The sequence below is a fragment of the Camponotus floridanus genome, unplaced genomic scaffold, assembly GCF_003227725.1.
Source record: "Camponotus floridanus strain SB8 unplaced genomic scaffold, Cflo_v7.5 scaffold51, whole genome shotgun sequence".
NCBI lineage: Eukaryota > Metazoa > Arthropoda > Insecta > Hymenoptera > Formicidae > Camponotus > Camponotus floridanus.
Window position 1 is genome coordinate 705,518 of NW_020229670.1, and position 26,983 is coordinate 732,500.

Sequence of the window (26,983 nt, forward strand, 5' to 3'; positions counted from 1 at the left end):
GAACAACGTTGATTGCCCAGGGTTTAGGGTATTACCGTTCCCGAATGCGGAGACAAGACTGATCGTGATTGAGCGGTAAGTCGCTCTATACTCATGGGAGACTTATGTGGATACATGTAGTTGTGTGTATGTGGTTGTGTACGAGTGTACGGACCCGATGCGGTATGTCGCATGTGACATGGACGGAACTGTGAGACGACCCGGGGAACTCTACCCGATGTGCCTGAACGATACGACGAGGTTTCGTCGTTCGTGGGAACGAATGGGAAACGCTCCACCGTCGTCTGCGCACCACCGGACGGCCCAATTTCACGGCGATTCGAGAACGAGAGACGTCCGGCGAACGTGAATGCGAAGATACGCGACTCGATCGCGGCCGATCGGGCCGATCGATCGGCGAGGAATCTCCACGATAACACAGCTAGCACGTTGAGAAACAGAGAAAGATAGAGAAAGGAAGAGCGAACAGACAGAGAGAAAGCTGGCACACGATCGAAGGGGGTTGTTTCGGAGAAAACGGAGACAGCGAGATAGAGAGAGGATGAAGACAGACAGTGACTGAGAAAGAAGCTGTCATTACCATTATGGCGTTAACGGGTCCAAATCCGAGAGCTAGTCATGCATGCAAGGCGAGCGAGGGGGGAGGGGGGGGGAGAGTATACACTAGTTAGTGCAGGCTAATTTTCGTTCTCGGTCAGGTGGACATGCGCCAACTGACTGGACTATCGGGAATTACATGTTGAGTCGATACTTCATTTTTCACGTCATTTATCGCGGGATTGAAACGCGAACGCATTTCCTCGATGCGAAGTAAGTTGATCACATTCAACGTGTTGTGCGACGCTTCTCGAATGACGGATACGCGATAAATTTTCCATTTTATCATCTTGGATGCACTGGTATGAGCGAGAATATCAGTTGCTGAGGGACAAGATCTCGATAAATTTTTCTTGAGGAATAAACGACATGAAAAACGAAGAAGTACTCGATCGTCACACCATCTTGGGAATTGTATCTTGCAATAATGATTAAAGATGCAATTGTTATATATTGATTATTATCACATGATAATCATCCTCATAATTATCACCTTGGTTTGCAAGAGATTGATTAATATGGGAGGCATATGTGTACCGATAAGACACTGAGAGAGATAGACAAAGAGAAAGAGAGAGAGAGATAGAGAGATAGAGAGAGATAGAGAGAGATAGAGAGAGAGAGAGAGAGAGAGAGAGAGAGAAAAAGAAAGAGAGAAATCAAGAAAGGGAATAAGTTATATATATATAACAGAAGGAAGTAATAGATAATGTCGCAAGGCGCGAAAAACAGAATTTTAATACAGAGGCACAATCAAATGATTATGAGCAGCGAGCCATTAGTTGATGTTTGGCGAGTGAAGGGGTTGGATCAAGAGCCAAGATCATATATAAAATAGATAAGAGATAAAAATAAGAGATAGTTACAGATGATAGTAAAGTACCAGACTTATAACGAACGAATGTGAGAGACGTTACCTAAGTCCCGGCCCCAGGAGCGCTGCTGCTGCCCCACTAGATCATATATCACAATAGGATGGTCACAACCGTGTCACTTCGTTAATAGTCGCATTTATTACTGTTATCGCGCTCTCAAACGGAGTAAAAGGGGTAATGGGGGTAAACCGGCAGAAACCGGAGTGTGAGGGAGGGGGGGAAGAAGAGATAAAGAGAGCTTTTCCTACGTGATCCGTTTCGCATTTATACGTTATTTTACATGTCGAGACGATTTATTAATTTTGCGAGTCACACCGGTGGCAATGCAACAGTCCATCGATATCGATCGACAGAAAGAACGGGTAGAGATAAACCGCGTGTGAGACTCGCAATGCTATTGATAGATCGAGCGCGTTCTATGTACATCTGTGTACAATTATATGTCAGATATATAAACATATGTATATAACAACCGGCGAGAGAGAAGATCGAATGTTATTAGGCAGAAAATTTGGCAAGAATCGTAAAAGACTGTTGTAAAGGATCACTGGGCTAGAAAGACTTACAATTTTTGCACTTGCACTTCTTGATCAGAGTCTCGTCTTTAATATCATCGTGGCATGCTTTGCAATAGAACCACGCCCTGAAAATAAACAAAACAAGAACCGCTAGTCATGCGAATTATAAAGAAAGATATCACTTAAGTTTTTATTTAGTCAATAGAAAATAAAATTGAAATATATAATATTTACGAAAGAAAGTAACAGATTAATTTCATGACATTTAATATAATTAAAAAGCACACGACAGAGGTACATTACTCGTTACATTATATTATAGAAGATTACAAAGTTACTTTAAAATTACTCTAAATTATATTACATCTAAATTATTGTTGCATATTAGCATAGAAAATATCTTCATTACTCGAATATGTTTCATTTGCTTTACATCAACAAGTAATGAAACTAAATATTGACTAAATAAACTCTTAATTTAATAATAACAATTATTAAATGATAAAAATGGTAAAAATAAAACTCAAGCATAGTAATTAGAATATAAGAAATAAACAATTCTTTTCTTGTGTTCTAATTATGCCTTGGCTTTTATTTGCCATTTTGATTATTTAATAATTGTTATTACTTTGAGCCAATTTTTACGATTATTTTTGTTTTAATAATGTTTCAAAATATATTCTTACCGTTTTACTTCGTCAGCAGATTGAGCAATGAAGAATCCCTGAGTATTTGCAGCGATCTTGGCACCACGTGGATTAATCGAGATTTTACTGTCGGAGCCTCCTTCGCCCTTTATTTCGATGGCCAGTAGTAACAGCTTCAGTTTCGTGAAGCATAACCTACGATGAAGTCATGCATAATATTTGATCAAGTATATTAATTATATATCAAGCTAACAGAGAGTCTGCGTACATTTTGCTTGATACATTTTTGTATGACATTTTGTGTGTGACGATATATACGAAAAACAGCTATTGATAAGCAAATAGAAATATCGCAAAGATAAATATCATTGATAATGAGTTGTGTATAAGTAGATATAATAATGTGCAATAATCTGAATGGCATTCTGTGTGTAATATAAAAATTTTACAGCGAAATAAAATATTAATCATAATATATGTACAGTCATAATAATAATAATAATAATAATCAATCATAATATATAATCTACAAGTAATATCAAGAGTATAAATTTTATAATACAAATTATTGTTAAAAAATAGGAGATAAGGAATAGAACTACTTGAGAAACTCAACTCAGTATCGTATGCGTTAGGCAAACAATGCAAAAGTTGGATTCGTAAAGATAAGAACTTTTGTTTTTCATATGAAACCATTTTTGTTAAAGTTAAAGAAAATAAAGGAAATATTTTGTATAAAAAAATTATATACAATTTTCACTTATATATGAATATCTTTATACGAATACAAGTTTCGTTCTTTGCAGGAAAATATATATTAAATGCAAACGTGGCATATAAAGTATTTTTATCAGATTATATTAGATTATATTTGATTCCACATGAGATAAAATGCGTAATACATAAAAAATGAGGCAAATAAAAATAATTAAACTAATGTGCTTATTTATTATTCATAATTTGTACCATATAAAACATTACTTCAAAAGATACTAAGATATCTAAAAATGACGACCATTATTTAATATTTTATTTTACCTAATTTGGAGTTCTCATACTTTATAAACTTCGTTTAGCATTATTAATTGACGAATATGTGTTAGTAAAATATGTGTATGTACACATCTACAACATGATGCATAACGGGATATTGTTTACTAACAAGAGATAAACTTACTTCAAATATAAAAATATTTAAATTTACATCATTCATTTATTTAAAAAATTATAAATTTCAAATATATTATAAATATATATAAACAACATTCCGTTATATTATCTCAGTGATAACATTGAATTTTCATTAAACAATCATGCAAACAATGCAACATATATTGATGAATTAATTCCAAGCGATCATGCAGGAAAGTCTTACATAAAGGCGTTCATTACTTATCTAATAATACGAGCTGAAGCATGCCAAGATATATCGAAAGTTTCTATCGCTCTCTATAGGCTATCTATTACGCTCTAAGTTCCTAATCTAGTTCAAAGTTCCAGAAGGCATTCAAGAGATCCGATCTTATCCATGTAAGGATTCAACAGATTAACTAACATTCGACAAACATTTTATATATACGATTGTATATATATATATATATAATATACGGTGTAAAAGATAATAAAAGTATTCGTATTGTATTTAATGTGAAGATCACTTTTTAAAATAGATTTCTCACACACACAAACCAAATAATGGCGATAATCCAAGTGTGCGCATAACAAGAGAAAACTCGAAAGAATTATATAGCTCTCTGTTTCGTGAATGATGCAATTCTGACCTCTGTACATTGACTGAAATATATCGCTAAAAAATTCTATCTGTAAAGATATTATTTTTATTTACAAATATTTTTACGATTTTTTTATTGATTTAATAAATGTTTTGTTTAATAAATATGTAATTACCGCTTATTCTCTACATACGTACAATTTAAAATTTTTTTACAATTAATTATCAAATACAAAATCCATATCACATTAAAATCAATAATTACTGTCAAAATTTGTAAATTTTCAAAGGCTTATACAAAAGCTATCGCTAGTGCGATATTTTTATAAACAAAAGTGCTGACAATTTTTCATAATTAATCAGAAAATAACAAGATTTAAAAATTACAGAGATCAATAATGCAATCTTGATAGGCGAATATGGTGCAATTCAGACGGTTGAGAAAGGATATTGAATAAACGGCGCATTTACTTTGCCTTTAGAATTTTTTCATGATTTTCTTAATCGTAAAATTATATTTTCAATGATAAATGTGTTAAGTGTTCTGAATAATAATGGATATTATAATGATATTTACCATAATTTTGTCGAAGTTTAAGAAATATATTATCTATCTTAACTATATGTATATATTTTTTTTAACTTAATGTTTTCTTTATAATATTTAATTTTTACTGCAAAAATTCATTCGTATTGAAATGAAATATGGCACGGTATTGACGTGCTTGTTGTCTTATAAATACATATTTTCTAATTAAATTAATTTTAATTTTGCATATAATATTTAACACACAGTGATTTGCAATCGGAATAAAATAAATAATTATGTACGGATTAAAACATGGAAATGAAATGTTTCTACATTTGTTTTTATAGTGAATACTTTAGCACAACTCTCATTTTTGTATTAAGATCCGCGGAAATAAAAATATTCCTCTCGATAAAAATTAATAATCTGTGCTAGTTCTTTCTTAAAAAAATATCTATATAAATATTTTATTTTTTTATACTTTATAGATCTCTTAATTATAAGATAGCCACATGATTAATTGATTACAAGTCCCTATGTCTTTAATGTGTGTGTGTCTCATGATCAGCGAGCAGATATCTATATAATATATTAGTGTTCGCAGAAAGCGATTTACCCCCTAATATTTTCGCAAAGACAAAACTGCGAGCTCGATTATAAAGTCTGTTAACAAACAATGCTTACTAATACATATTTAATCGGCAGAACTACGATCGATATCCACTCGTACATTTGTCCAATAACCTGTGTTACCAATGTGTTACCAAAATAAGTTTCACATACTCTTACATGATAAAGAGCAGCAGACATGCGTGTACAAAGAACGCGTTTTTGTTAAAAGAAGATTAAAACGCTACATCTAAGAACACACACCATGACAAGGATATGGATATATATATTATTGATAAAAAAGACAAAAATCTTGCCCGTTACGTCTTATGGTCAAAAATATTTATATAAAAAAATATTCGAAAAATATAGAATTTTGTCTCTTCGATAAAATCAAAATTTGAAAAAAAGACACGGTACGCTTCTTTCTCATTTCGTCTCACGTTGCGCCGTAAAAAAGAACTGTGACATAATCGAAGCGAAATGCACGACTTATTGGGGCGAATGCGGATTTTGCAACGATTCTTGCACGCGCATTTTATCACAACTAGTTGAAACTTACAAGAACAACTGCAAGTCACGATATTGTGCGCGAGTCAATTTAAGATTAAAATCCTCAAGGTCGTTAAATTAACTCATATCCGTGGCATTTAATGTATACATTTCATGCAAACTTTGTAATTTGTCACTTCATTACTTTTCACAATGGTTTGCACGCGATATGAAATAATCGTAAAAGGATAGACAATCGATCGAATAGTACAAAAAAAAAGAAAAGAAAAAAAAATAAGAAAAAGAAGTTGTTGAAAAACAGAGAAAAAAATGTGTACGGGTTGCGTAAACGAATCAAGCTGTGAAAGGATTAAGCACCGCGCAATTTCAATCTCGATATCAATTGTTCCGTAAAATGGTATCGGAGATATGGGGACGCTATCGTTTCTGTGGTCTCGATACGGTCGTTAAAATTGTTCCCGATAGAAACATTTTCGGAAGCGTGCTTATTCGCACGCAAATCGTGTGCGCTGGTATGCGATTTCCAGCAATTTCCGCGACCCGAAACGTTTAAAACACTTTCGTTTCCGCAAACCGGATTCCCCGGTCGCCAATCAAGCGATTCAATTATACCGAGCACGATCGGTTTCGGTTTTTGGCGCGCGACAAAGTCCGCATTCGTCCGTCATTACGTTTCTCTACTTTATTTCTACGCAATTCACAAAGATCTGTGCAGAATTTCGAGCTCGAAAATCAAAATCAAAAATGATTGAAAAAAATGGTCGGGGCACGATCAAACGGAGGCAAAGAGAGAGAAAAAGTAAATGGATTTGTACAGCTCAAAACTGGACTACTCTACGCAAAATCCAAACAAAAAGAGATAGACAAAGAGTATAATAGAGAGACCAGTAAAGAAAAAAATCGATTAGAGATTGAAAAGATCAAGGTGAGAGGGCGATATGTATATATATATATATATATATATATATATATATATATATATATATAAGTTCTCATAAATATGTTGTAATATAATATATGTATAAAGTATGTTTTTTTCGGTATCACAAAATAGTTCAATGTATTTAATAATTCGTGAGACGCGAAGATATGAGACAAAGAGAGAAAAAGAGATAGAAGGAAAAGAAATTTGTATAATCGAATGTATTATATTGTATGTAATATCGCTTTTTCTTCATATAAATATTGTATGTGATAGTCCGTATAATTGTCAATGTACATGTATGTCGCGTGACTGGCGTGAGTATCTGTTCGGTACGTTTATGTGTGTAACAGCCATTGGCAGCGAGAACTTACTCGCTGGCTTGGGGAAATGTCATCCCGGTAAAGGACGGGGAGAGGGTTTCCGTGTACATCTCGCAGCCCGTGCCCTGCAGGTAATCATTCTGCCATGCCTGTGTGTCCGGCGACTGAAACACCAATCAACCAAGCCCGACGTCATCATACTTTCATGATCTACGCGCGAGACCTTCCTCACAACGAAAAGTAGCAGCTACATGGACGAGCTGCTACTCTTCCCGGAGGAGATTGTAATGGAATGTTTTTTATCTTTTGTTTCCTAAGGGCAAAAAAAAAATAATTGTTTGTCTAAAAGATTTGCCTGGAGCGTTAATCTTAGTCTTCAAAACAATTTAATTCTGTAAAAAAATTTGATTAGGTTCTTTTTTCTGTATTCTATAAGTCGGATCCTGAGGTCCAGACATCACAAAAGTATTAAAAAATATCTACAAGATTTTCCTTTGATATATCTCTTAGAGACATTCTTGTATTTTTTATACATGTGTTGCCAGAAATCATTTCTCCGAGACAGAATGTAAGCATTGGGAAACGCCCTAATGTCGAATGGCGTAATCTGCATTATGTTGACGCACGACGATCATGTACGATGATGTATCTCGCAATTATAGCGACCGACAGGAGAGTAAGAGTTATCTTCCGAAACGAACGACCAACGGTAATGATCAAATTCCTGAAGCTGTAATTCCAGAGGCGAGCACTTCTCATACTCACTCACACTCACTCTATAGCTGTACGTGGGCATGCATTCAAATTTCTTGCAAATTCTGTTTTTTTTCCCATCAATCTCAACGATTCATCGATTAATCGAAGCCCCTCTTTCTCGTATTTTTCTGTTATTAAACGTTTGTATGCAAATTCTTCGCAATCATTTATTCTTGCGATAATCCTTCCACATGGCATATTAGCAGAGTTCTAATGTATGCTAAGAGAAAATATTCTTTCATTAAATATGAAAGATGATAAAAACGATAGATCTTAGATTTATTTCTCGAGCTATCTATTTTTCTAAGTGAAGAAGCAAGACAATAACGTTTCAAAAGTAGATTCATGGTATATTATTATCGAGATACTTCTGGCATTAACTTGTCATAATTTGTAAAAATAATTAAGGAACGTAATTATGTTGAACATAATTATTAAAGCAAAATTTACAGTTTTTGCAAATTCTGTTTCTTCCCATCAATCTCAACGATTCATCGATTAATCGAAGCCTGAATCTTTCTCGTATATTCTATTGTTAAACGTTTGTATGCAAATTCTTCGCAGTTATTTATTCTTGCGATAATCCTTCCACATGGCATATTAGCAGAGTTCTAATGTATGCTAAGAGAAAATATTCTTTCATTAAATATGAAAGATGATAAAAACGATAGACCTTAGATTTATTTCTCGAGTTATCTATTTTTCTAAATGAAGAAGCAAGACAATAACGTTTCAAAAGTAGATTCATGGTATATTATTATCGAGATACTTCTGGCATTAACTTGTCATAATTTGTAAAAATAATTAAGGAACGTAATTATGTTGAACATAATTATTAAAGTAAAATTTACAGTTTTTGCAAATTCTGTTTCTTCCCATCAATCTCAACGATTCGTCGATTAATCGAAACCTGAATCTTTCTCGTATTTTTTTGTTGTTAAACGTTTGTATGCAAATTTTTCGCAGTTATTTATTCTTGCGATAATCCTTCCACATGGCATATTAGCAGAGTTCTAATGTATGCTAAGAGAAAATATTCTTTCATTAAATATGAAAGATGATAAAAACGATAGACCTTAGATTTATTTCTCGAGCTATCTATTTTTCTAAGTGAAGAAGCAAGACAATAACGTTTCAAAAGTAGATTCATGGTATATTATTATCGAGATACTTCTGGCATTAACTTGTCATAATTTGTAAAAATAATTAAGGAACGTAATTATGTTGAACATAATTATTAAAGTAAAATTTACAGTTTTTGCAAATTCTGTTTCTTCCCATCAATCTCAACGATTCGTCGATTAATCGAAACCTGAATCTTTCTCGTATTTTTTTGTTGTTAAACGTTTGTATGCAAATTTTTCGCATTTATTTATTCTTGCGATAATCCTTCCACATGGCTTATTAGCAGAGTTTTAATATATGCTAAGAGAAAATATTCTTTCATTAAATATGAAAGATGATAAAAACGATAGACCTTAGATTTATTTCTCGAGCTATCTATTTTTCTAAGTGAAGAAGCAAGACAATAACGTTTCAAAAGTAGATTCATGGTATATTTTTATCGAGATACTTCTGGCATTAACTTGTCATAATTTGTAAAAATAATTAAGGAACGTAATTATGTTGAACATAATTATTAAAGTAAAATTTACAGTTTTTGCAAATTCTGTTTCTTCCCATCAATCTCAACGATTCGTCGATTAATCGAAACCTGAATCTTTCTCGTATTTTTTTGTTGTTAAACGTTTGTATGCAAATTCTTCGCAGTTATTTATTCTTGCGGTAATCCTTCCACATGGCATATTAGCAGAGTTCTAATATATGCTAAGAAAAAATATTCTTTCATTAAATATGAAAGATGATAAAAACGATAGATCTTAGGTTTATTTCTCGAGCTATCTATTTTTCTAAGTGAAGAAGCAAGACAATAACGTTTCAAAAGTAGATTCATGGTATATTTTTATCGAGATACTTCTGGCATTAACTTGTCATAATTTGTAAAAATAATTAAGGAACGTAATTATGTTGAACATAATTATTAAAGTAAAATTTACAGTTTTTGCAAATTCTGTTTCTTCCCATCAATCTCAACGATTCGTCGATTAATCGAAACCTGAATCTTTCTCGTATTTTTTTGTTGTTAAACGTTTGTATGCAAATTCTTCGCAGTTATTTATTCTTGCGATAATCCTTCCACATGGCATATTAGCAGAGTTCTAATGTATGCTAAGAGAAAATATTCTTTCATTAAATATGAAAGATGATAAAAACGATAGACCTTAGATTTATTTCTCGAGCTATCTATTTTTCTAAGTGAAGAAGCAAGACAATAACGTTTCAAAAGTAGATTCATGGTATATTTTTATCGAGATACTTCTGGCATTAACTTGTCATAATTTGTAAAAATAATTAAGAAATTTAATTATGTTTGGACATAATTATTAAAGTAAAATATACAGTTTAAAAAAAAATATTATCTACTTAATTTCTATTTTAAAAAGCGCTTTTAAAAAGTTGTACGTTGTTCCAGCTTTTCATTTGTACAAAATTGTTGTACAGAAGCCGAAAATACGAATCGTATGTTTGTGTATTTCACAGAACATTTTTGTCAAGTTCACGATGACAATAAACACGTTGCTGTGGAACTGACAATAAAACTCAAATCAAAGGATTGCCCTACGAATTCAGCAACTTCACTGATGATCCACTGGTATTTACTCCGAACGTTCGTCCATCACTACACCAGATTGATGAAAGTTTCTAGTTTGTTCTCTCTAGACTAGAAACTTGAAAACAAGAATCGGATAAAAAAAAACTCGCGAATGCTCTACGAGTCCAAAAGCTCTCCTCTCTAACAAGATCGAGTCGCACCATCGTCGTTCCTCTTATCATTCGTTTACTGTTAATTAATTGTTATTGTTACAACTCTTTCAAAGTTACATGTATATATCAATTGCAGAGAAGGGTGAAAATATAGATACGTTACTGAAGCGATGAAGGGGTGGTTTACATCGATTAGGTGTAGCACAGATATGGTTTTATACAATATAATAGACACATTTATGTATCATATTACAATATGTATATACATATACATATATGTATATACATATTATAATATGTATATACATATATGTATATATGCACGGAGATTCGCTCCGTGTATATACATATGTATATTTATATGCATATACACACACACATATATATATATGTATATATATATATATATATATATATATATATATATGTATGTATGTGTGTGTATATATATAAAGGGTGTTCCATTTTAACTTTCACACTCGAATATCTCGAAATCATGGCGGTTTTGGTGAAAACGTTTTGAACAAAAGTTATATAGTTCTAAGAGAGTCATAAAATGGTGCATTGGTTTTACCTTGAAAAGTCGATTGAAGGCCATGTGAAAGTCATCTTCAATTTTTTAAATAAAATCCCCGATTTTTTATTACTTACTCTTGTAGCTTATCTCGAGAATTTTCCAAAACACTATAATAAAGTATTTCTTCAGTGAGTACTTTTCGAGTTATGAGGCTTGAAATAATTTCTTAATTTTACATAAACCATAAAATATCTAGTAAAATATTCATTTTTCAATTATCTTATCTTAATACTTTTATGTACAAAATAATGAGAGGTATCAATTGATGTAAAGAAAAAACATAATTGTTTTTAAGAAAAAAAATGTAATTTGCAATTAACGATTACATTTTTTTGCTTAAAAACAACTGTATGTTTTCTTTACACCAATTGATTCCTCTCATTATTTTGTACATAGAAGTATTAGGGTAAGATAATCGAAAAATGAATATTTTACTAGATATTTTATGGTTTATGTAAAATTAAGAAATTATTTCAAGACTCATAACTCGAAAAGTACTTAATGAAAAAAATATTAAATTATAGTGTTTTGGAAAGCTCTCGAGGCAAACTACAAAAATATGCAAAAATATATAGGGTGTCCTATTTAAAAAGTTGGAGGTGATCTTCACGTAATCTTCAAACGACTTTTCAAGGTAAAACCAATGACACCATTTTATGATCCTCCTTAAGATCATACAACTTTTGTTTAAAACATTTTCACCGAAACCATGGTTTCGAGATATTCAAGTGTGAAAGTTAAAATGAGACACCCTGTATATATAGTGTATATGTGCATATACTTACATATGTATATACGTTTACGTATACAGCGGAGTGGAGCGTAGTGAGAGACATAGGCGAGGCGAAGCTTCATCCCTTTTTTTTGCCTTCCGATTCAAGAGACTACGGACCTTCTCCGAATGTCGATTTTGTCGTAAATGTAATCGTAACATGAATATAATAGACGCGCAAAGCATGACTGAGAAATATAGATGGCAATGATTTTCCAGCGAGTTTCACTATTCTTACTCAAAAAAAATTCCTCTCGCTCGAAATTTTCCCTAGACAACAGGATTAAACGCGATGAAAACCACAAGAGTTTTGTTCATGTCTTACAAGAAAGAGTAGAAGAGTTATCCATTTTCCATAAATTTCTTGCACGACGTAAGTCGAATGAATTAAATTATTTTTAATTGTCTATTGAAATAAATTAAACTTTGCTTTCTGCAGTTATAATATTAAAATAACTTGATATGTGCTAAAGGCCTTTTTGTTTGATTTTAAACCTAAATTCCTGAATCGTCTATTAAGAGAGATTCAATACACCAGGAATTTTTTTAAATATAATATTCTCGGAAGGTAGATATACGTTTAATAAAACAAAAAAAATTGCTATAATGTCAATCTATTAATTAAGATTATAAACACGGACGCATCAGTTTCTCTCAAATTCGAATCTAGTTAAATAACGTTTTTTGCTAATGTGACTTGTGCGTTTTTGCAGGATTATCGTCTATGCCTGTCTCCTGATTATTATTACATCGGTAAAATTGATCACACTTTATTTCGTTGTGCTTGTTATATTATTCAAACCGAAAATTAATTGTTTAATTTATTTATAAATCTTTCCAGTATATACTTGATAAGGACCACAACCATATGGTCGAAACGTCGTATTAATAAACAATTTTCTGGCTAGTTTGGTCGACTACATTTTTTTCAACGATCCTTGGATTATCTGACTAGCGACATAAAGTTATTTTATTAATTTCAAGATTATAAAAGCTAAATAAAGTTTGTATTTGTTCTGTAAAATTTATTTTTTTTTCTTTATCTTACATTTAAAAAAATGATATTAATTACCATCTCAATGTCATTATACGATAATTGTGCAGAAATATCTTTTCTACCATTGTTTAATTCATGATTGAAAAAGCAAAGTCTAATAAAAGACGATAAGGAGACTTAACTCATAAAACTATCTTATCTAAGTTTCTAATTTTGAATCCCTCTGCGACATAAAAGCGTAACATACAACGCAAAAAGTCCATAAAAATAGCGGGAGACCAAGTCCCCTACTTTTTCTCGTTAGACGACAAAATCGATCGCCATGCCACGTGTTCGCTACGTCACTCTGGCTGAAGAAGCATGAAAATAATCACACACGCGCCACAACACTATTATCGACACGGAATTAGCGTTTGTTTCGATACATTTCCATACATCACCCGATCGCGGTTTACCTCGTAACCGCGCACCAAGAAAGAAACAACATCATGGAGAATACACGAGAAAGCGCAAACACGAGAGATCAAACAGGGAAGAGCAATGGCGATCGAGCGATGGACATTGCCAATGCTGGTCCCGTCTCTTGAATCAGATATACGCGTATCTGCTGGATGTTGGATTAGTCCATGGACCGACTTACTCAGTAGCTTTCGCAAAGGGCATTCCAATGAAGGTAGGGCTCAGTTTCTCGGTGTACATCTCCATTCCGGTTCCACGCAGGTAGTCATTCTGCCAATCCTGCATATCGGGCGACTGGTACCAATCAACCAACCATTTCTAAATCACACGCTCCTATGCATGTACGGATTGTGCGCGTATGTCCACAGTGAGGTGCTCGTGTCCGACTATTTCCGGACGTGTCACAATATGACATGACGCGACGCGTAAGTTTCGAGTTGCTTCTGCATTTGCATTTGCATTTCAACGACCGTGCATATTGATCAAGTGCAAGGGAATTTAGCGATTTGCACGAATTACGAGACGAAAATTTGTTAGAAATTATTTCATCAGATTATGGAGATATTTGTCAAAGAAAATTTTGGTGCACTCGAATCCGAGTGATCGCAAGATCTCGATTTCGCGAAAAATACGACGACGTTATTTTTCCTTTTTCTTTTTTTTTTTTTGTACGCGATCACTGTGAACAGCCTGATCGTAACAAAGACCTATACGAGGAATTGCGTTCAGACATGCATAGATTAAATGGCAGGTGGACTGCCGAATAACGACGATTTACTGACCGTCTTAAAAGAACGCATCGCAAAGAGATTGGCCATCATTGTGCTGAAACCAGGCGCGAGGCAAGATTGTGCGATGAAACCTAGTTTCAACTCCGCCAGGCATATGACATCGTCACCCTGCTTCCAATCCCACGATGGAATGTTTAGTAAGTAGGCCTGGAACATATGATTTTTGATAGAAGGAATAAAAAATAGTCATCGATAAAAATGTACATGGTGTCCCGAAAATCATAATCAATCTTTCAGATTCCTGAAATCATCTGAAGACGATTTTTCCTCAACGAAAATGTTGAGGCACTAATAATTTTCGAATTATAAGTGATTGGAAATAAGAGGTTTTTCGTAAACTAAGTTTTGTAGAAATAAAATATTAACAAAATCACATTCTTCGATTAATCTTAAATAGAGTTTACTTTAGTTAAGTTTTAATTTAAGGCTTAATTGCAAAGATATATGTTGACAAAAACTGGGAACATGCAAAAAATGATGGCCTTCATCATTTTTGTTGAGGAAAAATCGTCTCCAAATGATCCCAGGAGTCTGTCTTTGAAAGATTGATTATGAGTTTTGGGACACCCTGTATATATTGTGTTGCAACGCAACAAGAGAATATTTAACCCTCGGAAACAGACACACAAAAATCAAAGACAATTCTCGATAAACAAATTTTAGACAAAACTTATTGTCAACATTTCCGCTTTGCTTAGAACAGAATTTATTTCGGAGCAACATCTCGATAATGGTTACCTTGTTGTGATACTGCATTAATTGAATGATAACGCGAATGTCATCCGAGTAGTTCTTGATGGAGATGACGCGCATGATGTTCGCCGCGTCTTCCGCGTCCGGATCCTGACAGTATTTGTTCGCCAGTACCAAACACGCGTCCGCTTCATGTACCTAAAAATCGGGATAATCCATTTCGTGTCGTCCGTTACTTCATTCTAACGTTGATTAATAGATAGGAAAAATGTATATTGGGCAGGACGTTGGTCTCAAAGCGATAGCAAAATAGAGATTCTTCTCTGCGCGTGTATTCGAAGATAGAATAGAGCAGAAAAGAGTAAAAAATACTAATTAATTAATCAATAAAATCGTATTTATTTCAGAGACAAGCAACTATATGGAACGTATCTCGCGATCGTCGCCAGGAAATCAATATGATACGTGTAAGCTACAACTAAATCTACAAATCTATAATCTGTACTGGGAAAAATTATTTCTTCTCGCAATAAATATAATATACGGGTTTCTCAAATTGATAGAATTATAGAATGAATGGAAGACATTATTGTAGTGTGGAGATACAATAAAGTGTGAAACAGAATATTTCACGATGTAAAGAATACTATGGAAAAAATATTATGCATCTACAATATAAAAGTGATATGAAAGCATTCAATGAGACAACAATGACTACTTAATATCGAAGGTTCGCACGGCTAATAGAGTTGTTCGCTTGACGAAATGAACGAGGCAAATTAAGTTAGTCGAACTCATGAAAATTTATCGAGTTTGAATCCCATCAATTTACTTCATCTCTATACGCTTGATTTAATTACCAATTATTATTTATGTATATTAATAGACAAATAAATTTCAGGTTCATAATTGTCAGATACATTTAAAAACTGTCAATATTAAAATAAAAATTATTTTAACAATTTAAGTTAAAATTTCTACTTTAACAGAAAAAAGGAATATCGCAACCGAACAGCAATGTATACATTTTTTTTCAATTCCTTCGTGCGCAACTTCGACGCAGTCGCACGATTCGAATAATGATGAAAGTATAAAAGCGAGCCTCTACGACACATTCCTTGGATATGCAAACCTTATCGATCATCGGGAGAAGAGGTCGTTTCTAAGTCTATACATCTGAATAATGGAGAAGCGCCTCTATCTACATGCTAATCTATTGGCTAACAAGACTTGGCATTAACCTCGATGTGTAAAAAAAACTATACAAACAGTCAAGAAGAACGTACCGTCTCGTCTTCGTCAGTGCAGGATCGATACGCTAACAGAGATATCACGATTGACTATCCCATATATATATATATATATATTAGATATTAAAATTCTCTAACAAATACTATCGTCTGAAAAGTAATTGTCTGGTAAACCAATCTCTCCACGAGAGAAACACGGGCACTTACCCATTTGGGTCGATGCAGGCATGGATCTATCCGGTGGATGCAATACAACCTTAAAGGGACTTTTCTCACATAAATGGCTATGCATAAATGTCCGTGTGTGTACGTGTCTACGTGTCTATGTAGGAAAAATTGATGTTGCTTTCCTCTCGGATTTGTTGCCGGGTATGTATAGATAGAAAGAAGGGACGAGATAGACGGAAAGATAAATAGATTGATAGATAGATAGATAGATAGATAGATAGATAGATAAACAGAGGCTATTAGATTGGGGTGACGTTATCGAAGCGAGCATAGGACTGAATAACGAGTTTTGGTCATGGGGTTCTCAGGTCTGCATTCCCAATTTTTTTTTTAAAAACCTCACGGATAATTGATCGAATTCGAAACTAGCTATCGCAAATTGACGAGACACGAAAGCATATAGAGACTCCGATAGGAGTATCATATGACATCGTCAATGTATATATGAGTATAAAGGGAGACATACAGGCAACAAACATCCTAGAATAACAGCGTTTGTTATCGGCACAATGTCAGTTCTCGAACGATCTACCGATCGCCCACGGTAACAGCTGTAAAGTCGCTCATCAATTTTTTTCTAACGCGAATACAAATTATGTAATCCCCTCCATCGCACCTGTAATGTGTATAAATATTGTTTTAAATTTAAAAAGAAATTAGTTTTTAAATCTTCATAAGAATAAAGAATTTATATGTATACACAATAAGAGAGAACATATATGTACGTTGCATATGCATAAATATTTTATACACTGAGAAAAAAATCTGGTTGCATTAATTAGAATTCTGGTAGATTCAACTAGTATGTCTGTTGGAAAATGGACGAACCAGAATTCTTGTAGGAATTACCAGATGAATCTGATTAATTTCTTCCTGTCAAATTTACCAAATTTTCTGATTAATAAACTAATACTAAACTCGCCAGCACCGAGTCGCCTAAAATTTTTTCCATTTAATCTCAAAAGTCTGTTTAATATTCTAAATTCCAACAAGATTATTGGATAAATTCAATCCAGATTATTGAATAAATTCGGTTTGTTAGAAATTAAACTGATAAACAGTGATGCAAGAAGAAGATGCAGCTCAAACGCACACAATCAGAGAGCTAGCGTCCTCTTTCTGGCACTACTGCTCGTAAAAGAAAAAAAATATATTTTGCATAACGTTAATACTAGTTTTTTATATACATTTTATGACAAATATTGAATACGAGTTAAGAGAATAAGCAAAGAAATTAATGTAACAAGAAATTTTAAAGATCCAACCAGAAAATACTAACCAAATCCTTATAGTAAAATCTATTAAACGTTCTAGTTATAAAAAATCGAGTCTTGTCATGATAACTAGAAATTCTTGTTTGATTTAATCAAAATGCCTTCAATCATATACGTCTTGTTGGTACAATCAAATGATTTTTCTCAGTGTATATATATATATATATATATACACTGAGAAAAATCATTTGATTGTACCAACAAGACGTATATGATTGAAGGCATTTTGTATATATATATATATGTAAAACGTACAAAAACGTTCATTTATTTAATTCTAATTTTGATAAAACATTTTTCTTTTCTCTATCAAAATTTACATTACAAGAAAAACTTGAAAGAAAAGATGTTAGAAAATTTTATGAAAAACAATGAGACGATAAACTTATAATATAATGTATAAAGTAGCAGAATTGAAATTTAAATTTTTTAGAATTCACAAATCTCAACATATTTAAAATAATTCTTATTCTAATTTAAATAAAATAATTCTAAGTATATTAATTATGCGACAATAAAAAGCTGATACCGTGTATGTCGAAATATGACGAGCCGATAATTAACAAATTGAACAAGTAGGAAAGGAAAATAGAAATATAATAAGAGTAAGGGGCAGACAATCCATTATATATATATATATATATATATATATATATATATATATATAAAAGTATATATATATATATGTGTGTGTGTGTGTGTATATATAAAGGGAAAGTTGTTAAATATGTATCATATATATGGGTTTATAACGCGCATATTTCTTGTATTGAGGAGGCAGATTGTTCGGTTGTGGTAATAACAAACTCACCTTAACCCGCTGTAGATCAATCGGGTTCATGATGGTCCCCTGAAAGAACTCCACGGTGGTGAAGTGCCGCTTGAATAGTCCTTCCAGTTCGAGATCTGGCGGTTTCCTGAACGGATCCGACAAAACGATACGATTCTTTTTATAAATAACATTCACCTCAGCTGTGGACGGGCGCCTTTTTTGCAAGAATATCGTCGAGTAGCGGGCCGACAAAATGGTCGGCGAAGAAACATTAAGAACGTAAATAAGTAATACAGATTTCATGGTTCACGTGCCCGTGGCCTTTGAGGGGAAACTTAAACATCATATCGCGTGTGTCATTAAATAACGCGTTCATCGAATTCGTCGATTCTAATCGAATACAATTGTACGCGATCACTCTCAAAGGAAACGGGAACGCTAAGGCGTATAATAATAAATTTCTAAATAAGTCTCTACTGCACGCTGAGTCGGCTCCATAGCTCAATACAGCATACCATGCAGTCGCAGGCGGTTGCTTTCTACGTAAATATAGATAGATACGTATGTATATCTTTCGGCCGTCCGGTGCCGCGTCGCTTTTGTATTCACGAAATGTATTCTCGAAAGCGTTACTTTACGGTCAGAGTGCCGTGAATTCTGATACAGTAAACTCGAATAAAAATGGAATTTCTGTCAATACGTGCATCGATGACAATTATGCCGCACCGAACGGTTCGACAGTTCGTGAACGAAAGAAGAGAGAGCAAAAGAGCGAAAAGAGAGAATAAATCTAAAGAATGTAGCGAACATTGGTATGATCCGCAGATGTATTCGTATACGCACGAATCACTCGCAAGGTTTGCGAGTTTCTATAAAAAATAATGCAATTATCAACATGAGACTGCATGACGTGTGACATAAAATATATGTAAATATAGATAATATATATATGCATTTGTAGAGAGAAAGAGAGATACATAAGTATATATATATCGATCGACCATCACACGGCGTGTTATACCCAGGCGAATAACCGTGTAATAACCTAAAGAACTGCAAGGAAACAAGAAGCGCGAGCGGCCACGGTGGAGGGCATTGATGGAGGGTTGGTTGATTGGTTGGTGAAGGTTTTCGTGTGTTGTTCTAGGGTTCAGGGTACCTTGACGCGCTCCAGATCCACGGCATTCATCATAGTGCCCTGAAAAAACTCCACGGTCGTGTAATGCCTCTTCAGAAGACCCTCCAATTCGAGATCCGGCTCTTTCCTGAAAACACAAACCACCCCTTACGACTATAGCGATCAGACTACACCAGCGACCGCGTGAGAAATGTGATCTTCTTCTTTGTTTATCCCCTTTAAGAGTCCATGTTATTGAACGTCAATGGAAAATCTCTGTTCGTAATTTGAAACGCTATTGGAATAACCAAGTTTTACGATCGATAAAAGACACGGAGCTAATGGAATCTGATCGCTTTGAGTCGCCTGGCGACAGAAAATCTCTCGATCGTCGAAGGGCGACGTATACTCACCACGAAGTCGCCAACATAAAAATAAAATATTATTCAATATAAAAGAAACTGTAAAGAAATATAAGATTACAGGACTTGAAAGAAATATAAACGATTGTATATTCTATTAGAATCAAATACACAAACCTCTATTTCCTGTAAAAAAAAATGCGTTTAATGTAAAAAAATTTAATACGAATGGTCATTATTCATCTGCGTCAATCGATAACACGGATGAATTAGCGATTTGAAAATGAATGTGTGCGTATGTATGAAATAAAATTCGCATGAAATATATTCACGTCAAGTGATAATCCTTCCGAAACCATTCGTAATATTAGTCAATCGATAAATACAACTCGGTAAAGTCGCAAGGATTAAATCGACATCTGATACGAGTCGACAGAAATGTCAATTTTGATAAAAACACCGATCATACCTATGCAAGAAGACAACTTCTACGTCGACGTCCTCGCGATCCTCGTGTAAGAAATCCTTGAGAAAATGCGAGACCGATTCGTAGGTGATGTGGCCGCACACAACAATATGTCTGTCAACACAACGAACATATTAGATTACGTTCTTATCAGGGTGATATTAATAAGTGATATAGGAAAAGAAAGGGAAACTCTCAAGCAACTACTATATACACTCTATGTAATATATATTAACTCTGCAGATATATATATATAATTATATATAAGTCCTTCTCTTTCCAGCCACAACTTCAATTTATTTTCATTTATTTGTTTATCTGCGACATTACTGCTTGACTTTGTATTATGATTTTTTCTATAATTGTTTATAATTCGACATTGAGAATGAACCGGTATAGGTTCAAAACGTGCGTTTGTTACTTATGCGAATCTTCGATGTAACTTTTGATGACGACTTTCAGTCTGCTAATTTTTGCAATAATAATATTCTTTTAATTTGATTATAATTTTTAGCTTTTTTACATTTACGATCTACATCCATGCAATTATTCGATTCATTATGATCTCACGCTGATAAGTCAATTTAATACATTTTTGCTACGTTCAACTTGGCGCAGTGGTTATTGCCTTTGTATTTTTAATTTAATTTTTGATTGTTATCTTCAACCACTCTTTTTATAATTTTAATTTTAATTTTTTCCTCTGCTGAATAAGCTTTTCATCGAATACTTCTCAAGATGTATATCGTAAAATAGATAAATGGCGGGAAAAGAGAAGAACGAACATTATGTGATGCCGATAGAAAATCAAATTATATTTTTTTCTCTTCGTGCCATTTTAGTCTGCTGCCACAGTGAGATTAAAAATCTTCATTTTACTTTCTCAAATTACATTATATATATATATATATATATATATATATATATAATTAGTTATTTATTTCGATATATGTAACTTTAAAAAAAGAAATAAGAAATAAATCGATATTACTTTAAATTTGCGTTTTTCAAGAAAAATTCGAACAATCTTGAAATCGATTGACAGTTGAGCTTATTTAAAAAATAACTTAAGCAATATTATTCATTGAAAATAATAAAAAATAATAAAAATTATTTGGCACTTGAATAATACGCGAACTGTGCGAATACCTGTGAAATAAATAACAGATCAATGGGAGTTAAACTTACCACAAAATTGCGCTAGGAATTGGAGTGATTTATTTTAACCATTTAACATGAATAACTGTACACATACACACACCCATACACACACACACATACCTATATACATGATAAATTAGTAGCGCTAAATATACGATATACATAGGTTAATGCTGACAAGTGTCTGGTCAAATACGCATGAGTGCAGGCTCATTCGTGTATTAGTTATTGCAATACGTCAAGCACAAAAGTCTCTTCTACAAGTGTGTAATCTCTACGTGCTGCGTGTATATATGTATATATATACATATTAATAGTGACGTATTTTTCTATTTCTAGAAATGCCACCGTAACAGGTAAGACTGGTGGTGCCTAAAGATAATCAGCAGACTTGCAGAGGAAAAATAGCAGAGTTCGACCGTGATCATTCCATGCTTAATGTCTTCTACCCGGTGACATTAGACTCCATCGTGAACTCAGTTTTGCCTCATCGTGCAATTCTCTTTATTACGCGTAACAAAACATCTTTCTCATAAAGAGAGGTCGCGCGACAGGTGCTACTGAATCCGATACGAGTCCAATGTCCATTGTTAAGATTATTTTCACACTAATATACGGACCTGACGCCATGTACGTGTCGAATGTGAGTGTCGTGGATGTGAAGAGTTGTTTTACAAGTCGTTTATGTGTCAACCGTTACAAAAGCTGAGTCGGATTAAGAAAACGCAGGGATGTGTGTCGCGAATCTATCACAAATCGGATGCGCGCGTTGTTTGAGGAAAATCGAACGCTCGTATAATTCTGTGTGTTTGTTTCTTTTTTTTTTTGCCGTAATATGAAATTATTCACGTAAGCGTGTCTGCCGGATATTCCGATATCGATATGCCTATATGCGCTCAGACTATTTAATTATCTATTAATACTATTAATACTTCGCTAGATCAAATTAATCCATTAAACCAGTATCTGACGAGCCGCCCTATTGAAAGTTAAAATGATTAATATTAATAAAATATTAATGATAGAAACGGCACGCAATATACAGATGATAAAATTCATAAGAGACAATGAAAAATGATAACGTTAATTGATCCGAGCGAAAGATTTATCATATTCAGCAACAAAGCTCTTCCTTACTATCATACGCAAATATACGCGAGTAATTTTCTATCGACCGTGGACACATGTGATTGTATTCGAAATAAAGTGCTTGAACAATAATGCGATCAGCAGCAGTGTTGTTGTTGTGTAGCTTCCATCTTACGAAAGATCACAGCCATATTTGCATTATTTATGAATGACAGTTGAACTGAAAAAAAGATCTGCCATTCTAGAACTATGTCGTTTCGGCCCACTGAGGATGTCCTCAACCAGAATCCCTGAGCTTATGTATGACCAGCAATCTCTTAGTGTCATTTAAAATATCTTCTTTTCCTTTCCCCTTTTTAAGGTTTACGAATACATAAAAAAATTAATCTCATTATTACATATTGTCTAAAACATCCAGATTATTACATTGAAGAGGTACAACATTAGGTTATAAAGTATGTATATATATAATATATGCATTCTCAATATTCGGATAATGCAGGGTACATGCTGGGCATTAATTCCCTTGCACTTGGAGAAAAATACAGCTCGAGAAATATATCAAGGCGCGCGATGTGATAGTAAGTTAACGACAATAAAATCATTCGGCCGTGACATCTTTCTATCGAATAATTAACTCAAGACTCGTTATACGAATTTACAGGCCGCGGTTTATTAGTACGATGCACAATTGTTCGCTCGACGCGAAGTTGTCGCATATACATTGACAGCGAATTACGTTATCTGTGTTTCGCCTCAATTTAGATTCCCCCGAGGTTCACGGTCGACACAATGATTACGATGTTAATTAATTAATGGAAGCGACCAAGCGAACGAAATTGATCCGGACAATGCGGAATTTGTTAAAATCCGTTCTAGATTCGTGCGATTTATTGACGTTCAAACATGAACGCAATGAAATGTCTCGCGTAACATTTACGATCAACGAAGTATCTTGAAATGGACTATGCAGGGTGTCACTTAAGTGGCGCCCACTATTTATATAGCGTATTCCTCATGGAAAACTGAGTCGAAAAGTCCTGAATCATTTTTTTCTATAATGCTTAATAAAGCGGTAATTATTGAGTAAAGTTGCGCCAATAAGCACCGATCTTTAGCCTCCTTGACGAAATTTTCTTTAAGAAAACGCTTTTAACGGAAGAAACATGATTTTTAATGCAAAATAAAGTTTTTCGCATTATAGAAGAAAAAAATGGTTTCCAAAAAAAATGATTTCAAAAAAAATGGTTTCAAATTTTTTTCATTATAGAAAAAAATGGTTCAGAACTTTTCGACTCACTTTTCCACGAGGAATATCGCTATATAAATAGTGGGCGCCAATTAAGTGACACCCTGTATATGTATATATAGAAGATTCGTATAATATTCACTCGTTTTACATTTTACGTTTTACATTTTATGCGTGTGTCAAACACGATAAGCTGTATTTGTCCCAAGTGCGATCGGTGTGAACAAACAAGCTAACACCAGTTGCTGGGTGTGGTAAGTAGGTCCGTGGTGGCAGACGGACTGATTGGTTTATTGAGGGGTTTTTGCTGATAGGCTAGTGTGTGTTGTTGAGGAATGTTTTTGGGGCAGCGGCTGCACTAAGGCCGGCTGACAACTAGTGCAATGAGCTGGTATGGAACTGCGGTTTTGCGATGCTAACACTGATCTCTAAAATATATATATATATATTTATAGACTTATAAGAAGGATTTGTCGGATCAGAAAGGGGCTTCTTGATGGGGATTAATGTTTGTACGTGCTTCTATTGGAAAATTGCATTCACAGGAGACATGGAAAGTCGGAAAAGAAACTATCGTGTACGTATGTGTACGTGTATGAAAAAAAAAGTGTACAGAATATCAGGTGTAAATGCTAGAGGGCTGGGAAAATGAAAATGGAAATTATATTACATTTCGTATACAAGAGGATATTGTAGATATGAGGGTGGGGCTCAAATCAAGGAAGCTAATTGGTTGGTTGTGTCTCTCACCTGCGACCTCGCTCGTTCTTCAAAGTGCCGCCATACTTGTTTCGCGTCCCGATCAGGTCAATTATCTCAGGGATACAACTGGCGAATATGGCCTACACCACGTAATAGAACAGAACACAACACTCGCATCAATACATTTGTGTGACAGGATTGGTAGTAGAATTTACTTTCGTTTGTTTCTTTTTCTCTTTTACGTATCTTGTTTGATCGGTCGATTCTAATTTTTCTGTAATATCGTATTTTTCTGATGTGTCGTGATGTTTTGGGTCGTTAATAATCGCCATACCCGAAAGGTATGCAAGAATCGCTTCTTTCTTTTCATTCTCGTGACTTAAGTAACAAAGGGGGAAAATACTTGCATTTATGAAAAAACTCTGAGACTCTTTGGCTCGACTACCGAGTTACCCAACTGTTCATAAAAAGACGATTGTCAATGCTGTATCACTGTGTGCGTTACCTCTTCGCGAAATAGTGATGTTTAGAAACGAAACATGTCCCAAATAAAAGGACAAGGTAGGCCCACACCTATCCACACAGATCCTATATTTACAGATCCTACACTTAGACCTAACGAATTCTACATGTGTCGACACGTTTATTTAATCCATTGGTAGAGCTACTTGTATCCACGCTCTTTAGTAATAGTATATTATTTTCGTAATATTAATCGCATGTCATCCTGTCATTTTTAACAAAAAAAAGATCTTCTTTGCTTCAATAGTGGTCCAATTATATCTTCGAAATCTTTATCGTTGTTTTTATTTTTTTTTCTGGAAAATAAACTCTGTTCCTAATTTATCCTATCTTTTAAATTATTCTACATTTATCTCTGTACAAAATACGTACGTACAGTTGATTTTTAAAAGAAATTAAGAGTTATATATTATGTGCACCTTAAACAGACCTTGTTTTTGTGGTGTTCATGATACTTGGTGAAAAAATAAAAGACAGGTTTTTGAATATTTAGTTGAGGTTCAATTTGGGATATAAATTGAGTTTACGCATACACGGGAATAAATATCGAATTTTAAATATTGAATAAATAAAGGAAATTCACCCCTTTCCCTACATATAATATAAATATCGAATTTTAAATATCGAATAAATAAAGGGGAAATTCTCCCCTTTCCCTATATAATATAAATATTAGGCAGGAGTTTATTTTTTTTGAATAAATATTTTGAATATTAGAAAAATCATGAAATTGTCAAACATTTCTGAAATATGTTATTTTGTTTAAGAGAATAAAATAGTGAAAATATTACATTCATATGTGATCACATTCATAATATTACAGTATTATATAATTCGTAGGATTCTAATAATCTGGGATATTAAAATTTGAATTAATATTCAAAATCAAAACCGTTTTTCATTGTCAAACCACATTAAATTATTTTTGTAGATGCCTTACATACACATTTAAATAAATAAATTGTATATTATTTATTTAAATTAATTAAATTATTATATATATAATTAATTTAGATCCATCTCTATCAAATTATAAAATAATGTTTTGAGTTTGCAGTATTTTATCCTTTTGTTTTCATCGATCCATTTTAACGCAGTGAAGCGAATAAAGGAAACGAATGAACGGAATAAAGGGCCGAACTCGTATTAGAAATTTAGTTAAAGAGCTTGTTAGAGTGCCTGGTTAATGTTAATCACTCGTTCACACCAGCTCACGATACAATCGACACAAGACATAATATATACGGAATATATATATATGTGTATTTTCAAAATCGTGAAGAAAAATTTATTTATTTACATAACGACAAAGCTATGCTACAGCACACACATTAATGTCGATCTCTTTCTTCCTTCTCTCGAAAGCAAGTGTATGATACACTCGTCACATTTTTGTATGAATATATCGGGAATACGTGATATGAAAATATATTTCCTTCAAGCGTATCCTGAAATGCTGAAAACTTATCCGCAAAGATCATCGATGGACTATTCAGACAAAATTAAATATAACACATTTTACAACAGTTTTATCCTTTTTATTACCTGCTATTAAAGAATATTATTTTCTTGCTGAGCAGTAATAATAATAATAATACACTGAGGGAAAAATTATCTTGAAACAAAAAAATTTTAGTTACCTCAAGAAAGCTATT

The 26,983-nt window shown here is 33.4% G+C and overlaps 1 protein-coding gene across 43 annotated transcripts in view; it reads right to left on the bottom strand.

The window, feature by feature from the left end:
• The window catches only part of LOC105258647 (calcium-activated potassium channel slowpoke), a 114,173-nt gene that overhangs the window by 19,852 nt on the left and 67,338 nt on the right, over positions 1-26,983 (bottom strand). For 8 of the 43 annotated variants that reach the window (XM_011270043.3, XM_011270033.3, XM_011270029.3 and 5 more), the window contains exons 8-14: positions 20,609-20,719; positions 18,700-18,805; positions 15,182-15,334; positions 14,435-14,590; positions 13,834-13,946; positions 2,677-2,832; positions 2,039-2,115 (exon numbers count right to left, since the gene is read on the bottom strand). In XM_011270043.3, the coding sequence (XP_011268345.1) occupies positions 2,039-2,115; positions 2,677-2,832; positions 13,834-13,946; positions 14,435-14,590; positions 15,182-15,334; positions 18,700-18,805; positions 20,609-20,719 (872 nt within the window). Of the gene's footprint in view, positions 1-1,514; positions 1,551-2,038; positions 2,116-2,676; positions 2,833-7,316; positions 7,430-13,833; positions 13,947-14,434; positions 14,591-15,181; positions 15,335-18,699; positions 18,806-19,819; positions 19,926-20,608; positions 20,720-24,854; positions 24,947-26,983 lie in introns of all 43 variants that reach the window. The other 35 variants (XM_011270045.3, XM_011270040.3, XM_011270042.3 and 32 more) reach the window with 14 other exon arrangements.